Source organism: Pteronotus mesoamericanus, unplaced genomic scaffold, assembly GCF_021234165.1.
Source record: "Pteronotus mesoamericanus isolate MK-2021 breed Mesoamerican mustached bat unplaced genomic scaffold, CSHL_Meso_final scaffold_36, whole genome shotgun sequence".
NCBI lineage: Eukaryota > Metazoa > Chordata > Mammalia > Chiroptera > Mormoopidae > Pteronotus > Pteronotus mesoamericanus.
Window position 1 is genome coordinate 8,051,798 of NW_026555313.1, and position 16,685 is coordinate 8,068,482.

A 16,685-nucleotide genomic window follows, 5' to 3' on the forward strand; every position below is an offset into this window, starting at 1 on the left:
ATATTCTTACAATCCTTTGAATTTCTTTGGTGTCAGTTGTTATTTCTTCCTCTTTCATTTCTGATTTTATTTATTTGGGTCCTTTCTCTTTTTTCTTTGTTCTTTTTTTAAAATATACATTTTATCGATTATGTTATTACAGTTGTCCCATTTGTTTTCTCCCCTTTATTCCTCTCCACCCAGCACCACCCCTCCCTTAGTTCATGTCCATGGGTCTTACATATAAGTCTCCATTTCCTATACTATTCTTAACCTCCCCCTGCCTATTTTGTACCTACTATTTATGCTGCTTATTCGTGTACCTTTTCCCCCATTCTTCCCCCTCCCACTCCCCTCTGATATCCATTTCTATGATTCTGTTCCTGTTCTACTTGTTTGCTTAGTTTGTTTTTGTTTTCTTTTTTTAGGTTCAGTTATTGATAGTTGTGAGTTTGTTGTAATTTTACTGTTCATAGTTTTTGATCTTCTCCTTTTTCTTAGATAAGTCCCTTTAACATTTGATATAATAAGGGTTTAGTGATGATGAACTCCTTTAACTTTGCCTTATTTGGGAAGCACTTTATCTGCTTTCCCATTCCAAATGATAGGTTTGATGGATAGAGTAATCTTGGATGTAGGACCTTGCCTTTCATGACTTTGAATACTTCTTTCCAGCCCCTTCTTGCCTGCAAGGTTTCTTTTGAGAAATCAGCTGATAGTTTTATGGGAACTCCTTTGTAGGTAACTGTCTCCTTTTGCTGCTTTTAAGATTCTCTCTTTATCTTTAATCTTGGATAATGTAATTATGATGTGCCTTGGTGTGTGCTTCCTTGGGTCCAACTTCTTTGGGACTCTCTGAGCTTCCTCGACTTCCTGGAATTCTATTTCTTTCACCAGATTGGGGAAGTTCTTCATTATTTTTTCAAATAAGTTTTCAATTTCTTGCTCTCCCTCTTCTTCTACTGGCACCCCTATGATTCCGAAGTGTTCCAAACTCATGTTGGAATGTTTAAAGTAGTCCCAGAGGTCATTAAGCCTCTCCTCATTTTTTTGAATTTTTGTTTCTTCATTCTGTTCTAGTTGAATGTTTATCTCTTCCTCCTGCTCCAAATTGTTGATTTGAGTCCTGGTTTCCTTCTCTTCACTGTTGTTTCCCTGTATATTTTTCTTTTTTTCACTTTGCATAGCATTCACTTCCATTTTGCAACCATACTCAACCAATTCAGTGAGCATCCCTGAACTGTGTTTTGAACTGTGCATCTGATATGTAGGCTATCTCTTCATCACTTAGTTCTGTATTTGGAGCTTTGAACTGGCCTTTCATTTGGTCCATGTTTCTTTGTCTCGGTGCTCCTATTACATTGGAAGGGGCAGAACCTTAGGTATTCACCAGGGCGGGACATCTCAGGTCACTGTGCTGTGATGCTGTGTGTGGGAGAGGGGTCGATGAGGGAACAATGCTTATCATATGGCTTTGTTGGTTTTCAGTGAACACTTGGGTTCACACTTCTCAAGCATTGTTCCCTCTATTGATTTTCTGTCAGGAAGATCTATCCATTGAAGTCAATGGGGTGTTAAAATCCCCGACTATGGCTATATTTCTGTTGATCCCTCCCTCTATGTCCATCAAGATTTGCTTCACCTATTTATGTGCTCCGATCTTGGGTACATAAATGTTTACTAGGATTACATAATCTTGTTGGATTGTTTCCTTTATCATTATGTAGTGTCCTCTGTCTCTTTTGTAGCCTTGACTTTAAAGTCTATTTTGTTAGATATAAGTACTGCTACTCCAGCTTATTTTTCTGCTCTATTTGCATGAAATATCTTTTTCCAGTGCTTTACTTTTGGTCTGTGTCTTTCGATCTGAAACAGTCTCTTGATGGCAGCATGTATATGCATCTTGTTTTTTTTATCCAGTCACCTATCCTTATGCCTTTTGGTTAGAGAATTCAAGCCATTTACATTTAAGGTGATTATTGATAAACACATATTTTGTGCCTTTTTATTGTTAGACTATTTTTCTCCGTTTTTTTCTTTCTCCTCTTCTTCTTAATACAAACCATTTAACATTTGTTATAGTAAGGTTTGGTGTTAACAAACCACTTTAGCTTTTTCTTGTCTGGGAAGTTCCTTATATTTCTCCTATTTTAAATGATATTCCTTGCCTGGTAAAGTAACCTTGGTTGTAGGGCGTTGCTTTTCATCACTTTGAATATTTCATTCCACTCCCTTCTGGCCTGAAAAGTTTCTGTTGAGAAATCAGATGCCAGTCTAATTGGTGCTCCTTTGTACATAACTACCTTCTTTTCTCTTGCAGCTTTTAGGATTCTCTCCTTGTCTTTTTAATTCTTGTCATTTCTATTATAGGCCTCTTTGAGTCCAACTTCTTTGGGACTCTCTGAGCTCTTTGGACTTGTGTGTCTTTTCCCTTTGCCAGATAGGGAAGATTTTGGACATTGTTTCCTCAAGTACGTTCTCCATCCCTTGCTCGTTTTTTTCTCCTTCTGGTATTCCCATGATGCAGGTGTCGTTACACTTCATGTTGTCCAAAAGGTTCCTTAAGCTCTCCTCATTTTTCAAATTCTTTTTTCATTTTGCTGCTCTGCTTGGGTGTTTTTTTCTGCCTTGTATCCAAACCATTGATTTTATCCTTTGCTTTATCTAACTTACTGTTTATATCTTCCAGTGTATTATTTCTTTTAGATATTGCATTCTTTATTTTCTACTAGTCCTTTTTTGTGGTTTCCTTGTCTTTTTTCATACTCTTAAATATCCTTATAATCACTACTCTAAACTCTTATTTATGATCAATTGCTTCCCTCCATTTTATCTAGTTCTTTTAGAGAATTGTCTTGTTCGCTCATTTGGGGTCTGTTACTTTGTCTCCCCATTTTGGCTGCTTATTTGTATTTGTTTCTATGTACTAGGTAGATCTGCAAAGATTCCATTGTAGGCTTTTGCTAGATGCTGCTTTTGACTGGCCTTGGTCAACCTGTTTGGAGCTATCACTATAGCTTGTGACTCCCTCTGCTAGGCCTCGGTGTGTGCAGAACAAACCAGGCTTTTATCAGCACCTGGCCCTGGAGAGGATGAGCTAAAGTCTCATAGACCTCCCATAGATCTGCCTAGGTTGTTAAACTAATTAGTGATATAACCTCAAGCTATAATCTGCTGCCTCACTGAAGCACTACAGGCAGGGCAGAGTAAATCTTGTGGGCAGGGCTCTTGCTTACCCTCAAGCTGATGCCATTCAGAGAGGAATGCTCGGCCTGAGAGGGATGGCCTGGGCAGTATGGGGAATGACTCAACACATGGATCCTTGCAAATGTTCCTTCAGGTCTCTTCCCAGAACCACCAACCCCAGACTCTCCTCAAGCATCTGTAGTCTACTCTGCCCTCCCTCTGCTGAAGCCCAGGGTAATTGGCTGCTAACGAAATTTTGTGCATTAACTGTTCAGGAGGCTCTCTGAGTCTTCAGCCATCTCCCCCTGCCAGGCAGGCTCCCTGCTGCTTTTCATAGCTATATGTTATTTGGGTTCCTTTCCCAGTTTTGGTATTGTGGGCTGGGGAGCCCTGCTTGGGATTTAGACCCCACATTTCTCAGGGGGAATCTGCCAGCTGCCAAAATATCCCTTCAGAACCTCAGCTGCTGCCCAAGGGATCCTAGCCAGCCCTCTTGAGCCCCCTCCGCACTCCCTTGTTGTGCACTTTTCTTTTGTTGTAGTGAAATCGTTTATTCTGTGTATCTGTGATTATGAGGCATCTCTCCAGCTAGTGTTGAGTTGGTTATTCATGATGATATCTCTATAGTTTAGTTGTAATTCCAGATTGGCCCTGGGAGGTAGCTAGTGTAGCATCCACTTATACCTCCACCATGTTGCAGCTCCTTTTATTTCATTTTTAAAGAGTGTTTTCCCATTTGGTTAGTGTATATTCAGTTAGATATTGATTGCTGATTGTCTTTATTTTATTGATGTTTTTGGTACAGTTTTAGAGTTTTCTTTCCAGTAAAGGAAGAGTAATTTTATACACCTGATGCTTATTAGTTTCATTAGGGAGGATGAGCTCAATGAGGAAGAATGAATCTAGTATACTTACCACTTGTAAGTTACGTAGACACCAGAAAAGTGCAGGAGTTACGCTCTTTTCTTTTTAAACTGAAAATTATTTCTTTTTTATTACCTCAGTATTTTAGCCGAGTAAAGTAAGGTATAATAAAGCTTTAAGTTTTTAAACTTATTTTTAGTTCTTCATTGTTATTTTAAAAGAAATGACATATTTGACAGATGCATGGTCAGATTATAATATCTCAGTGATTTACAACTAGTTCTACACTATGATAATTCATAATACAATGAACATATTGAGGCTTTTACCTTTGTTGAATGGTTTTAAATGATTCACACTGTAGTTCTAATGGTATAATGAGTCAAAATTACTTGTGTTAATAAAGCTAATGATTATATACAGACTCAGTTCACTTATAATGCAATGGAGATTTTATTGGAGTTTTGTGGGCAGAATCTCTAACAAAGAATTCAAGTAACATGAATGTGTCACCTGTTATCTTAAATGGTATGATATTTTGGGTGATTTTTTTGTATTCCAAAATGTTTCAGTAATTTGAAATGTTGTATAAAATGAACTGAACATATATATATCTTCTGTGGAATTTTGACTAGAGAAGTAATAGATGAATTTATGGTAGGCCCTGGATATAAAATGGTGAACAAAACAGATACGATTCCTGCCCTCATAGAGTTCACAGTTTAAATTTTTTAAATTAAGAAATGATATGGCAATATGAATTTAAATTTTGAAAGACAGTTTCTCTGTTTGCATATATTTTCCAAATAAAACACATGCTTTAGTCAGTAGTCATTTTAAACATTTGGATTCTTTGGGTTCCTTTCCTGGTTTTGGTGCTATCTTTATATATATTTTGATGTATTTTTATCACATAATACATCGAAGAAACGTAAAGTGAGAGCTATATAGTTCTGTGTCTGAACTAAGCATTCTTCTTATTCTGTATCATTTTTTCTTCTCTTAATGCATGGACATAAGAAATAACTTCATCATGTACCGTAACAGTTAAATTGCTTACCAGATCATTATGAAAATCTGATTCCTCATATTCATTGTACAGAGTAGGTGCTCTGTTATCACTTACAGGAAGGAAAAGCTGTATAGATGAGCTATTGGGTCAGTCTTGTAGGGAGAAAATTGTATACTCATTGTGTTGTTCTTCATCTGTTGAATGTGGTCATCAGGACTCAACCTCTTAATGGTATAATTAGGTGATACAGATATAAAGCATTTAGAAAAATGCCTGGCATCCTAAGTATTCTATTAATCTTATTAGTAGTGCGTGAATGATTTTAGAGTGTAAAAACTTCAGTATGCATGGGATTATACTTCACATAATTAGTGTCTATTATATATTATATAATTAGTTTTAATAGATTTTTCTGATTCATTTTACTTCTTATTTTTAATTTCTTTAATGTGTCTTTTAGGACTAAAAGAGTTGTCCCCACCTCCTCTAAATCTCAAACGTTTGTACAAAGAGACACTAGAAATTGAACCCATCTTGATAATTATTTCTCCGGGTGCTGATCCTTCTCAGGAACTTCAAGAACTTGCTAATGCTGAAAGGAGTGGAGAATGTTACCACCAGGTCAGTACATAATGCCCTACTGTTTATACAACAGCTATTGCTCTTCCTGCCCTACTTGATCCTATTAGTGAAACAGATACTTGTCGTTGTAGTAAACCAAATACTGTTCCCCAAAGGTGTCCATGCCCTGATCCTCAGGACCTGTGAATTTATCACTCTCCGTGGTAATAGGAACTTTGTATATGTAATTAAGCTAATTTGGAGAAGTTATCCTGGATTATCAAGGTGGACCCAATATAATCGCAAGGGTCCTTAGAAGAGGGAGGCAGAGGAGGCCAAGTGAAGGAATGGGATGTGATGACTGCATCAGAGATCGGAGAGATGAGAAGATTTTATGCTGCTGGCTTTGAAAACAGAGGAAAGGGCCATGAGCAAAGAATTCTTGGTGGCTTGTAGAGCTGGAGAAGGCAAGGACAGGAGTGTCTCCTCAAGCCTCCAGAAAGAATGTCGCCTTTTAGTGCTACTCATATTTTCAAACAAGCACCTTGATTTTAGACCAGTGAGACTTCTGACCTCCAGAAGGAGGTAAAATATATTACTTATATTTTAAGAATAATTTTTAAAATTTTAGTTCTATGCTTTTACAATAAATCAGCAATATTTACCTGCAAGAACTGAAATGAAAGAAATACATAAGTTAAAAAAATGTATCTTTCTTGAAGTACATTTGGAAGTGTTAATTTGTTCAAGTGACCTCTTCAATTCAGTTTGCATCTAAGTTTGATAATTTATTTACCTTCACAAGTTGGATCACTTATTTACCTTCCATTTCTCACAGATGAATAAATACCTTTCTATTGGGAAAGTAATTAATAATGATTAAAAAAGCAAATACTTCACCACAACCAAAAATGAAAAGTTAGATGTTACGAGGAACATAAATAGAAGACAGCAGAAAGGCAGAGAGGTGGGCTCAACTGTGCATATTTTGCACAGCTTAGCTTTAGGGAATTTCATTTAACCCTAGTTATAGAATATTAATATATTTATTAGGATAGCATTGAATTATCAATAAAGTATCTTGAGGAGGGGGAGCCCTTTAATTTTTTATTTTTTTATTCTCATCTGAAGATATATATTTATTGATTTTAGAGAGAGAGAAACTGTGAGGTGGGGATAGAGGTGGGGGAAAGAGTGTAAGAGAAACATCAATTGATTACTTCCCATACTAACCCCAACTGGGGATCTAACCCACAACCTAAGTGTGTGCCTGACCAGAGATTGAGCCCCACCAGCTTTTGGGGTGTGGGACAGTACTTCAGACTACTGAACCACAAGACCAGGACTGGGAAGCCTGGTCTTTTCTATAGGTTGTATCTGTTAGCAACAATCTTGGCAGAACTATAAAACTGTTTGCATTCACGGTAAGTTTGACTATTTAAACTTTGAGAGTTTTATGTACTGAACTTGCAAAATTGTTTAATGTATTAAAACCTTTAAATATGGACATAATTATACTTCTGTTATTTAAAAATTTTATTACTGTGCTGAATATGTATATTAAGGATAATATGTTAATGCAAAAATAAATTTTTAACAAACTAGTTAGGGTTTTTTGGGGAGCCTAACCATTCTTCTGTTGTGTGTAAAAATATTTGTATAGTAACATAGTTTAAGATTCCATGAATCTCTTAAGTTGTTTTCACACAATTTATGCCTTATGGAAAAATTTGAGTTGTCTATTTTTAGCTACTGTTTCAGTTCTACAAAATATGTATTTTTTTAAAATTCTGATTATGTTGTACATTCCTTAATTTTATTTTTTTCATTTTAATTAATGGGAAACTAATTTGTGCATTGAAACATTTCAACGACTATTTCTTTCATCCCTCTATTCACTTAGTTCCAGGTTAGACCTTGAAAATTGAAAAAAAACCCAACCAATATATATTGCCTGTTTTATTGTATGCTTTAGCATGCAAAGAATTAGACATTGTTCCCACCCTTGAAAACTTTATAATCTAATTGAAGACAACACCAATACTTGTAAAAGTCAACTAAATATTCAGTGAAATGATATCTTGTATTCATTAGGAAAAAAGAAATCACCATTGTTTGAAGTAATCTATAACAGTACTTTTCAAAAGCGTTTTGACTACGTACCTAGTAAAACTTTGTTAGGATTCTCAGTATATGTATACTTATAAATTATTTACATGTATAATTTATATAATTTAAAACTAGTATTCATATACAAGTATGATATAAATTGTCCTTAAAAACACTGGAGGAGTTTAGACTTGATATGAACCTACTTCAGATTCTTGGCTAAAACTTTTAAAGAATCTTTGATTTAAGTAGTCACCTACGCCAATCATTTAAATAATAGAGAAATCTTATGTACTGAAAGTAGTATCTAGGATGTTCCCACTTCTGCCTGAATACTTTTAAAGCTTGGAAGTTTCTATTGTATAAAGTTGCCTGTTCTAGTACTGATGTACTGTAGGGGATTGAAAACATTGGAATAGAATTCCAATGACATTAGGATTTTTACTCCCCCCATTATTTTCTCCCCTCCCCTTTTCTCTCTCCTCCCTACTACCTCTCTCAGAGAAACAGTGGAGGAGCAGAAGGCTGAGTGTACAGTCTTAAGGCTCCTTGGCGTGTTAGGATTTGCTAAATGTTGAAGGACCAGGGAATGCATGATAACAGTTAAATAGACCATTAACTTAAGGGCCAAATATGTGCAATGTTGGAGACATAAAGAGAAGTAAATTTCAAAGTATTCAGTGAGACTATAGTTATGTAAAAAATTTTTTTAAAAGTCTATGTTTGAGAGGGTAAGAATTACAGGAAATAGTGGGATGAGTAATAAAAGGCTATTCAATAATTTTTATACTGTTCTGTAGCTTGCAAGCATGTAAGGATAATACATTTTAATAAATAGAAAAATAGAGAGTCTGATATTTCTTATTAAAAATTGAGAATCTTGATTACATGTTATAACATGTCATATTTACTTTTTCAGTTTTGTTTTTCGTTTTTGTTTTTCAGGTTGCCATGGGTCAAGGTCAAGCTGATTTAGCAATTCAAATGCTAAAAGAATGTGCTCACAATGGAGATTGGCTCTGTTTGAAGAACTTACATCTTGTGGTATCTTGGCTCCCAGTTCTGGAAAAGGTAGATTCAGATAGATGTGGTACACATAATATCACATATACTCAATTCAATAATCTTAAAGGGACATCAGTATTAAAATATGTCATGCATTATTTATGATGATATTTAAAAAAAATTAATATTTGAGAAATCATTTAAAATTTGGTAAGCATTTTCTTCTTAAATATGTACCTTGTACAGACCAAGATGGATCTTTTAATAGAAAGTCTATAAAACTCCGTTTTTTAAAGGCATTTAAGAAAAGCCAAGAAATTATTAATCAGGACTAAAGGGAGACTTAGAGAATTTTTTTCAGGAAAAAAAAATAGAGAAGTGCTTTAAAGGATTGTAGAAGATATATTTATAACATTACTTTCTCTTTATGCTCTTGTTTTCTTGTGCCCATATGGTGAGAAAAGATGTAGACAAGTTCGAGGGAACTGTAGAACAAATATCGTCGTCGTTAAGACAGCTAGGATGTAAACTTAAGCAATTATTTCATTTGTCTCAGTGGCCCCAACATGAAAATAACCTTAAAATGGAACAAATTGCTGGGTAGATTTTAAATGCAAATCTGGATTTAAGTCCAGTGTTCATTTAACAAAAATGATTGTGGCCTTGGGTAGTTAGAGGTAGCTCTGAAGACAAGATGTTCTTTGAAGGCTCTGTGTGATTGAGCTAACTGTTGGGGAGCGGGGGAGGATGTCATGATTAATTTCAGCAATACGGTAGAGACATAGTGGTGGAAATGTTCATGCCTAGTGCAAGGAATAAGGTGTCCTTGCATATGCTAGAAGGGCCTGGGCAGGGCAATGTCGGGCAGTGGAGTTAGATGTCTCTGAAGGAGTTCGGTTATGGAATACCCCGAGAACCACATACAGAATTGGGAATTTTTGTCCTTGGACATAGAAAGTCAAAGAAGGTCTGTAGCAGGGAAATTAATAATCAATTTATTTGATCTGCCAGAAGTATTATTTAGAATAGATTCAAACAGAATTAGAGTGATTTGAGGGAGGCCCTAGCCTATTTGTGATGTGTTAAAAATTTGTGCAGTTCTAATAAGCTGGCAACTATATCACCTTACACAAAATAGTCAATAAATCTTTGAGTTAATGACTGAGTGAATGAATTATGGCCCATGATAAGTCTTTACTTTTAATTAACAATACAGATTTTGGAACTGAGCTTTATATAACTATTTAAATATTCATTATTACTACAATATTCTGTAAAAATAACTAATGTGTAAAAATATACATTTTATATCTGAGGAATCACGTTTTAAAATATATAAAGAAAACCTGTGAATCCTTGAATCTTGCTTTCTGTTTTAAACAGTATATTGATAGCTGTTAATTTGTGTAAAATATAATTACAGTTATTAGTTAATCAGAACGTTTGAAGCATATAGGGTAGATTGTATTACAAAAGTTTTAAAAATTTTAACTGCTTCTTTTCTTCTGAAAAGTTTGGATTAATTATTTGGGTATAAATTTACAAATTTTGTTTAAATACAGCTATGTTGCAACTGTATTGTTTCTATCAACTTTTTGAAAAATGTGCTAACCAAAGATAAAACTTTACATTTTAAAAATTTACATTTTAAAATCATTATTAGGTAAAGATATGTTTTATCACTTAGTATTTTAAGCAAGCATGGTATTTTTTATAGTCATTTTTTTTTGCCATTTTTTGGTTAACTCAAAGTTCACATTAATATTGAATGTTAGTATTAGACATAGATTATACTTATTAAAATGATTTTTAGAGTTCACTTTTGGAACTATCAAAATTTTTTTAGTTATCAACATTTCTTATTAACATTCTTTCATTTATTCATTCTATAAAGAATTTGTTAGGTTATAAAGAGAATAACAGGCAGAAAGAATATGATGAGTAAAGACACAGGCATAAAAATTTGAGTAAGTGACTAAAGCATGTAGCATGGGCAGATGAATTTGTATGATAAAGTTTTCAATTTATATCATATGCAATAGGATACACTAAAAATTGTCAATAAAGAAATTGATACCACTATATTTAACTTTTGTGGAAGCATGAATTGAAGCAATGGGAACCTGAAGGCCAAAATATGACTTAATTTAGCATAGCATTTATAACTGTCACTTGTTTTGTACTAAATATGTATCAAAGTGTTTTACACAATACTATGAGGTAGGTACTATTATTATTCTTGTTCAGAGATGATGTAAGCCATAGAACCCAAGGTCACATAGCAAGTAAGTGGCAGAATTTGGAGTTCAAGCCTGTTGGTCAAATTCCAGGTCAAGTTCTTATCTATTATGCTAAGCTAATAATAGAAAAGTTGAATGTTTAAAGTAAATATAATCAGCATATTAAGAAATATATCAAAAAGTCACAAAGATTTTAGTAAGAAAAATTACTTAGTAATAGTGTATTTATAAAATGGAAATTTGTGTGCATATTTAAATAGATTTTTATTATTGTTGTGTTTATAAACAAGGAGTTGAATACTCTTCAACCTAAAGATACCTTTCGTCTTTGGCTCACTGCAGAAGTTCATCCCAATTTTACTCCTATTTTATTACAGTCAAGTTTGAAGATAACATATGAGGTAAGAAGATATAAAACTTGAACCACTAGTTGTATATGTGCAGTAATCTTTACATGCCTTCCAAAGCTCTGTAAACAACCATTTATTATATAAAACTTTGTTTTGATGAAATTAATATACATAAATAATAGCATAAGGTGGCATTTATAAAAATATGTTTAATTTTTCTTTCAAATTTTATTTTATATTCTGTTGTTTTTCTCATAGTAAAAAATACATGACATGAAATTTACCATTTAAAAATTTTTAAGTGTTTGCTATAGTAGTGTTAACTATATGTACCTTATTGTGCAACAGATCTATAGAAATTTTTTATCTTCAAAACCGAAATTGTATCCATTGAAAGCAACTTGCCATTTCCTTCTCTTTTCACCCTTGACAACCACCATTCTACTTTGTTTCTATGAATTTTCCTACTTAAGATATCTTATAGAAGCAGATGCATTGTGTTTTTTGCAAATGGCTTATTTTATGTGACATTATGCCCTCAAAAGTTTGTCCATGGGTAGCATATGTCAGTATTTCCTCCTTTTTTTCTTTATTTTTTAACTTTTAAAATGTATTTTTATTGTATTTTCCCCTTACCATTTATCCCCCTTATATTCTTTTCCACCTCCCCCAATTCCCCTTCCCCTGCAATCACCACACTTTTTTTAAGGATAAATAATATCTTACTGTATGTATATTGTATCCTTTCCTTATCCATTCTTTAGTCCACGCACATTTATTCCTCCTACTCTTTGCTATTGTGAATAATGCTGCAGTGACCATGCGTGGGCAAATAACTCTTCAAGATCCTGTTTTCAATTTTTTTTTTTGATATATACCCAGTAGTGGGATTGTGGGATCATATGGTAATTCTAATTTTGATTGTTTGAGGAACGTCCATACTGTTTTCCATTGTAGTGTACCATTTTACATTCCTACCAACAGTGCACATTGTCTCTGCATCCTGGACAATACTTGTTTTTTCTGTGTGGTTTTTTTTTTTTAATATCAGCCATTCTTACAGTATGAGGTGATATCTCTCTGTGGCTGTCATTTGCATTTCCTTGATGTTAGTGATGTTGAACATCCTTTAATATGCTTCTTGGCCATTGGTATATTTTCTTTGGAGAAATGTCTAACTCAAGTCAGTTGCCCATTTTTAATAAGAATATTTTCGTTGTAGAGTTACAGGAGTTCCTTACAGGGTATGGCAGAAGTAGGTTTACAGTTGTTTATATGAAAAAGAATATACTAATTAATAAATAATAATACAAGAATAAACTCTGCTTTGCATACTCACCACTGTATACCTACTTTTTCCTTACCCTGTATATTTTGGAGTTGAGAGTTGAAGTGTAGGAGTTCCTTATCAGATAACATAGTTTACAAATATTTTCTCCCATTCTATAGATTTGCTGGTTCACTATGTTTCCTTTGATGTTTAGATGTTTTTAAGTTTGATGTAGTGTCATTTTTTTTTTATTGCCTGTGCTTTTTATGTCATATCCAAAAAATCATTGCCAAATTTAATGTAATGAGGTTTTTCCCCTATGTTTTATTCTAGGAGTATTCTAGTTTCAGGCCTTAAACATTTAGATTTTTAATCCATTTTGAGTTATTTTTTGTATGTGGTATAAGGCGAGGGTCTAACTTTATTCTTTTTGCACATGGATAGCCAATTTTTATTTCATGTGTTTTTTTGACACAGTTAAGTTAGATTTTCAGTGTTTGTTTTCTTCCTCCCTTCCTTTTTTTCATCCATCAGTTTATCCATCCTTCTAACAAGTAATTCTGGGAAGATCCTTCCTAAACCTGATATATCCCAAACCACATGTGTTTGTAAAGATATCATATAACTGGTCAAAGTCATAAATAATAAACTGAATTAAAACTTTTTAAAATTGGTAAAAAAGGATGCTGCTTTCATTTTCTCTGTTTTTAGAAATTTCTTTGTATAAAATAATTTCTCTAAAGAAAAATGTTTTATTAGTGGTTATACCTACCTCTTCTTTTAGATCAGTATGTCTTTTTTTAATCTGAAGTTATTAGTCTCATATGAGGAGAAAGAGGGATAGGGTTAATCTAGATTCTGCAAAGACGATTTAATATTTGGAAACATGTTAATTGAACGAGTGTCATCATGATGTCTAGTAAGAAATATCCTTTACAAATCTTCTTTAGCCATGCACCCAGTATACCCTTACTAAACTGCATTCTAAAACTGAGTTGTGTGAGCGAACCATAAGGGTGGGAGTTTTTTGGTTTTGTTTTTGCTTTTTTGTTCTTATTACATAATACTTGGAATGTTGAAAGAACACAGTAAATATTTCAGTTAATGAAGAGTTAATACGTCAGGGGAACTGTTCTTCTAATGTTGAACTTAAAGTGCAACCCTATCCAGGATTCTTTTAAGGAGATAATTTTATGGTATTTTCATGGAAATTTTTAGTTTTATTTAAATGTTTGGTGAATTTGTTTGCTATTTCTTATACCAATGTAGATAATTTGGTGCTAGGAAATAGCATAGTGCATTGTTATTACCATGTATTGCAAAATTACTATATATGCATATATGTGCACACATAGTTATGCATTATTATCTTTAAAAATTGTTAAGTTTCCATTCTATTGTTAACATGTCTTTTTTGATTAGTTGCAAAAGCATTTTAAAAATTTATTCCAAATACCCATTGCCATATTTGTCTTTTCTGTTGACTGAATTAGCTGCTTTTTTCTTTTCCTCTTAATGTTCCTTAGATTTGTTTTTGCTTTTATTCCTCCTGATTTCTTATGTTGAATGCTTAGTTGGTTATATATACTTGCATAAATATTGAAATGAATTTGTGATTTTGTAGTCAAGAATATCTTTGGCCTTATCTCATAATTTGACATTAGTGTTTTCATTTTCTTATTTTTTAAATAGCCTGTATTTGTGTATGATTTTTCTCTGTAATTACATATGATTTATCTGTTTTGCATAAACCTTAGAATAGTGTTTTTAAAAACTCTACATGATTGTTCAGTTTTCTATTAATGTCATTTTATTGAATAGTTCTCAGGTAAGTTGGCCTATTTTATGGTAACATTTTATAAATGTTTCATAAACAAAATACTTTCATTTTAAAAGAGTAAACTTGAATATGTACTTAATAAAAGACCATTTTACTAAAATGCCTTCATGATCATATAAAACTGAGGTTTTTTAAAACATTCTATTTATTTATTTTTAGACAAAGGAGAAGGACGGGGAAAAAGAGGGAGAGAAACATCTGTGTATGGTTGCCTCTCACGTGCCCCCTACTGGGGACCTGACCTGCAACTCAGCCATGTGCCCTGACTGGGAATCAAACTGGCAACCATTTGGTTCGCAGGCCAGCACTCAGTCCACTGAGCCACACCAGCCAGGGCTAAAACTTGTCTTATTTTGAATAGTGTTGGTTTATAGGTTTTTTTAAATAAAAAAAAATACTTTGGATTTTTAATTGAGATGAACTGTTAGGTACAAGGAGTTTTATATTTATACATTTTAAAGTAACATAATAATTTAAGTTGGTTTGGTAATGTAACATTTTCTTCATTAAAATATTTCTCAAGTGTATTAAATGCTGATTAATTTTTTTTTAAATAATATCATGTCTGTTATTTTTTTTTTCTTTAGTCACCTCCAGGTTTAAAGAAGAATTTAATGCGTACTTATGAATCTTGGACTCCTGAGCAGATTAGCAAGAAAGGTGATATACATCGAGCTCATGCTCTCTTCAGTTTTGCATGGTTTCATGCTGCATGTCAAGAAAGAAGAAATTATATTCCACAGGTAAGTAAGATTAGTCTTGCATATAAGTTCTACATATTTTTATAGAATATTTTTATAATTCAGTAGAAATGGCTAGAATTACTTCATAATTTGGCTCATGAGTCATAAATTTATATCTCTAATTCAATTTTTTCTGTTAATCTCCTGGATTATATATAGTTATCTAGTCATATTTCTTTGAATTAAAGTGTTCAGAAAAATATTTAAACCATCATAAGCCCTCAATAATTGTTAGGCATCATTTTTATAGCTTTATATCTCACAGACACTTCAACGTTCTACTACTGAATTCCCCATACCTGTTTTTCCTTTAGTATATCTTCTCAATAAGAAGCATTGATTTCCATTTACTTCCTCAAACTAGAAACCTAGGAGTTCTTGGTTTGTTTTTCTAAGCCATCCTACCCAATCCATTATCAAGTCCTAGTGATTCTACTTCTAAAACATAATTCAGATTTGTCATTTCTCTTTACCATTTTTGCTAAGCTCTGTTACCTCTAACCTATACTACTTTTTTGTTTTAAAGATTTTATTTAATTTTAGAGAGAAGGAAAGGGAGGGAGAAAGAGAGAGAAACATTGATGTGAGAGAGAAACATGTATTAGTTGTTTTTTGTACATATCCTGACTGGGAACTGAACCTGCAACCCAGGCATGTGCCCTGACTGGGGAAAGAACTGGCAACTTTTCCCTTTGAGGAAGGATGTCTACCTAACCAGCTGAGCCATGCAGGTCAGGGCTCACCTGTAGTACTTTCTGAGTTAGCCTTCCAACTCTTACTACTTTTTCCAGTTAGCAGCTAGAATTATTTTTTAATGTATAAATTTATTTCTCTCCTTAAAACCCATCAAATGGCTTTCTGTTGTATTTGGGAAAAAAATATGCAAATTACTTACCATGGTCCAGAAGGAAAGATTTGCCTAACTCTTCACCATCCTCCTAAGCCTCTGTTCCCATTTGTTCTCTACACCTTAGTCACACTAGACTTCCTTATGGACTTTGGATTCATCAAGCTCTTTCTCACCATAGACCCTAGCTGTTAACTCTTGTTATAAACAATAATAGACCACATGCCATTGCAGCCCTCCCTGGTACCAGAAATCTCCTCTTGCCAGATGCCTATTTTAGCCACCAATTGCATCATTCTTTCATCTTTACATTTTTCCCATCCTGTTTTTTCAACTTCTTCTAATTCTGTTGGGATAATCTCTCCTCAGACTTCCCTCTCTACCAGCCTCCCTTTTAGTCTCTCTCTATTTCAGTTACATGTCAAAAAAAAGAGAGCATGGTTATGGAGTTACAAAGTTGGGTTTGAGCCCTGACTCTAGAATTTCCTAGCTATGTGACCTTGGGTAAATTATTTTAACTCTAGTAAGCAACAGTATCCTCAGCTGCAGAATGGGAATAACAATCACACTTATTTTTCTTGTGATGATTAAATGAAATAATGTATGTTCAGAAGTGCTTAACACAATGCCTGGTGCATAGTCTCTCAATACTCATCAAACTCATGAAATAGTAAATAAT

General features: G+C 33.6%; 1 protein-coding gene across 1 annotated transcript in view; it reads left to right on the forward strand.

Moving 5' to 3' along the window:
• Positions 1-16,685, forward strand: part of DYNC2H1 (dynein cytoplasmic 2 heavy chain 1) — a 315,287-nt gene that overhangs the window by 178,919 nt on the left and 119,683 nt on the right. Inside the window, exons 77-80 of the mRNA XM_054592495.1 lie at positions 5,502-5,662; positions 8,657-8,782; positions 11,247-11,357; positions 15,004-15,159. Coding sequence (XP_054448470.1) covers positions 5,502-5,662; positions 8,657-8,782; positions 11,247-11,357; positions 15,004-15,159 — 554 coding nt within the window. The remainder of the gene's footprint in view (positions 1-5,501; positions 5,663-8,656; positions 8,783-11,246; positions 11,358-15,003; positions 15,160-16,685) is intronic.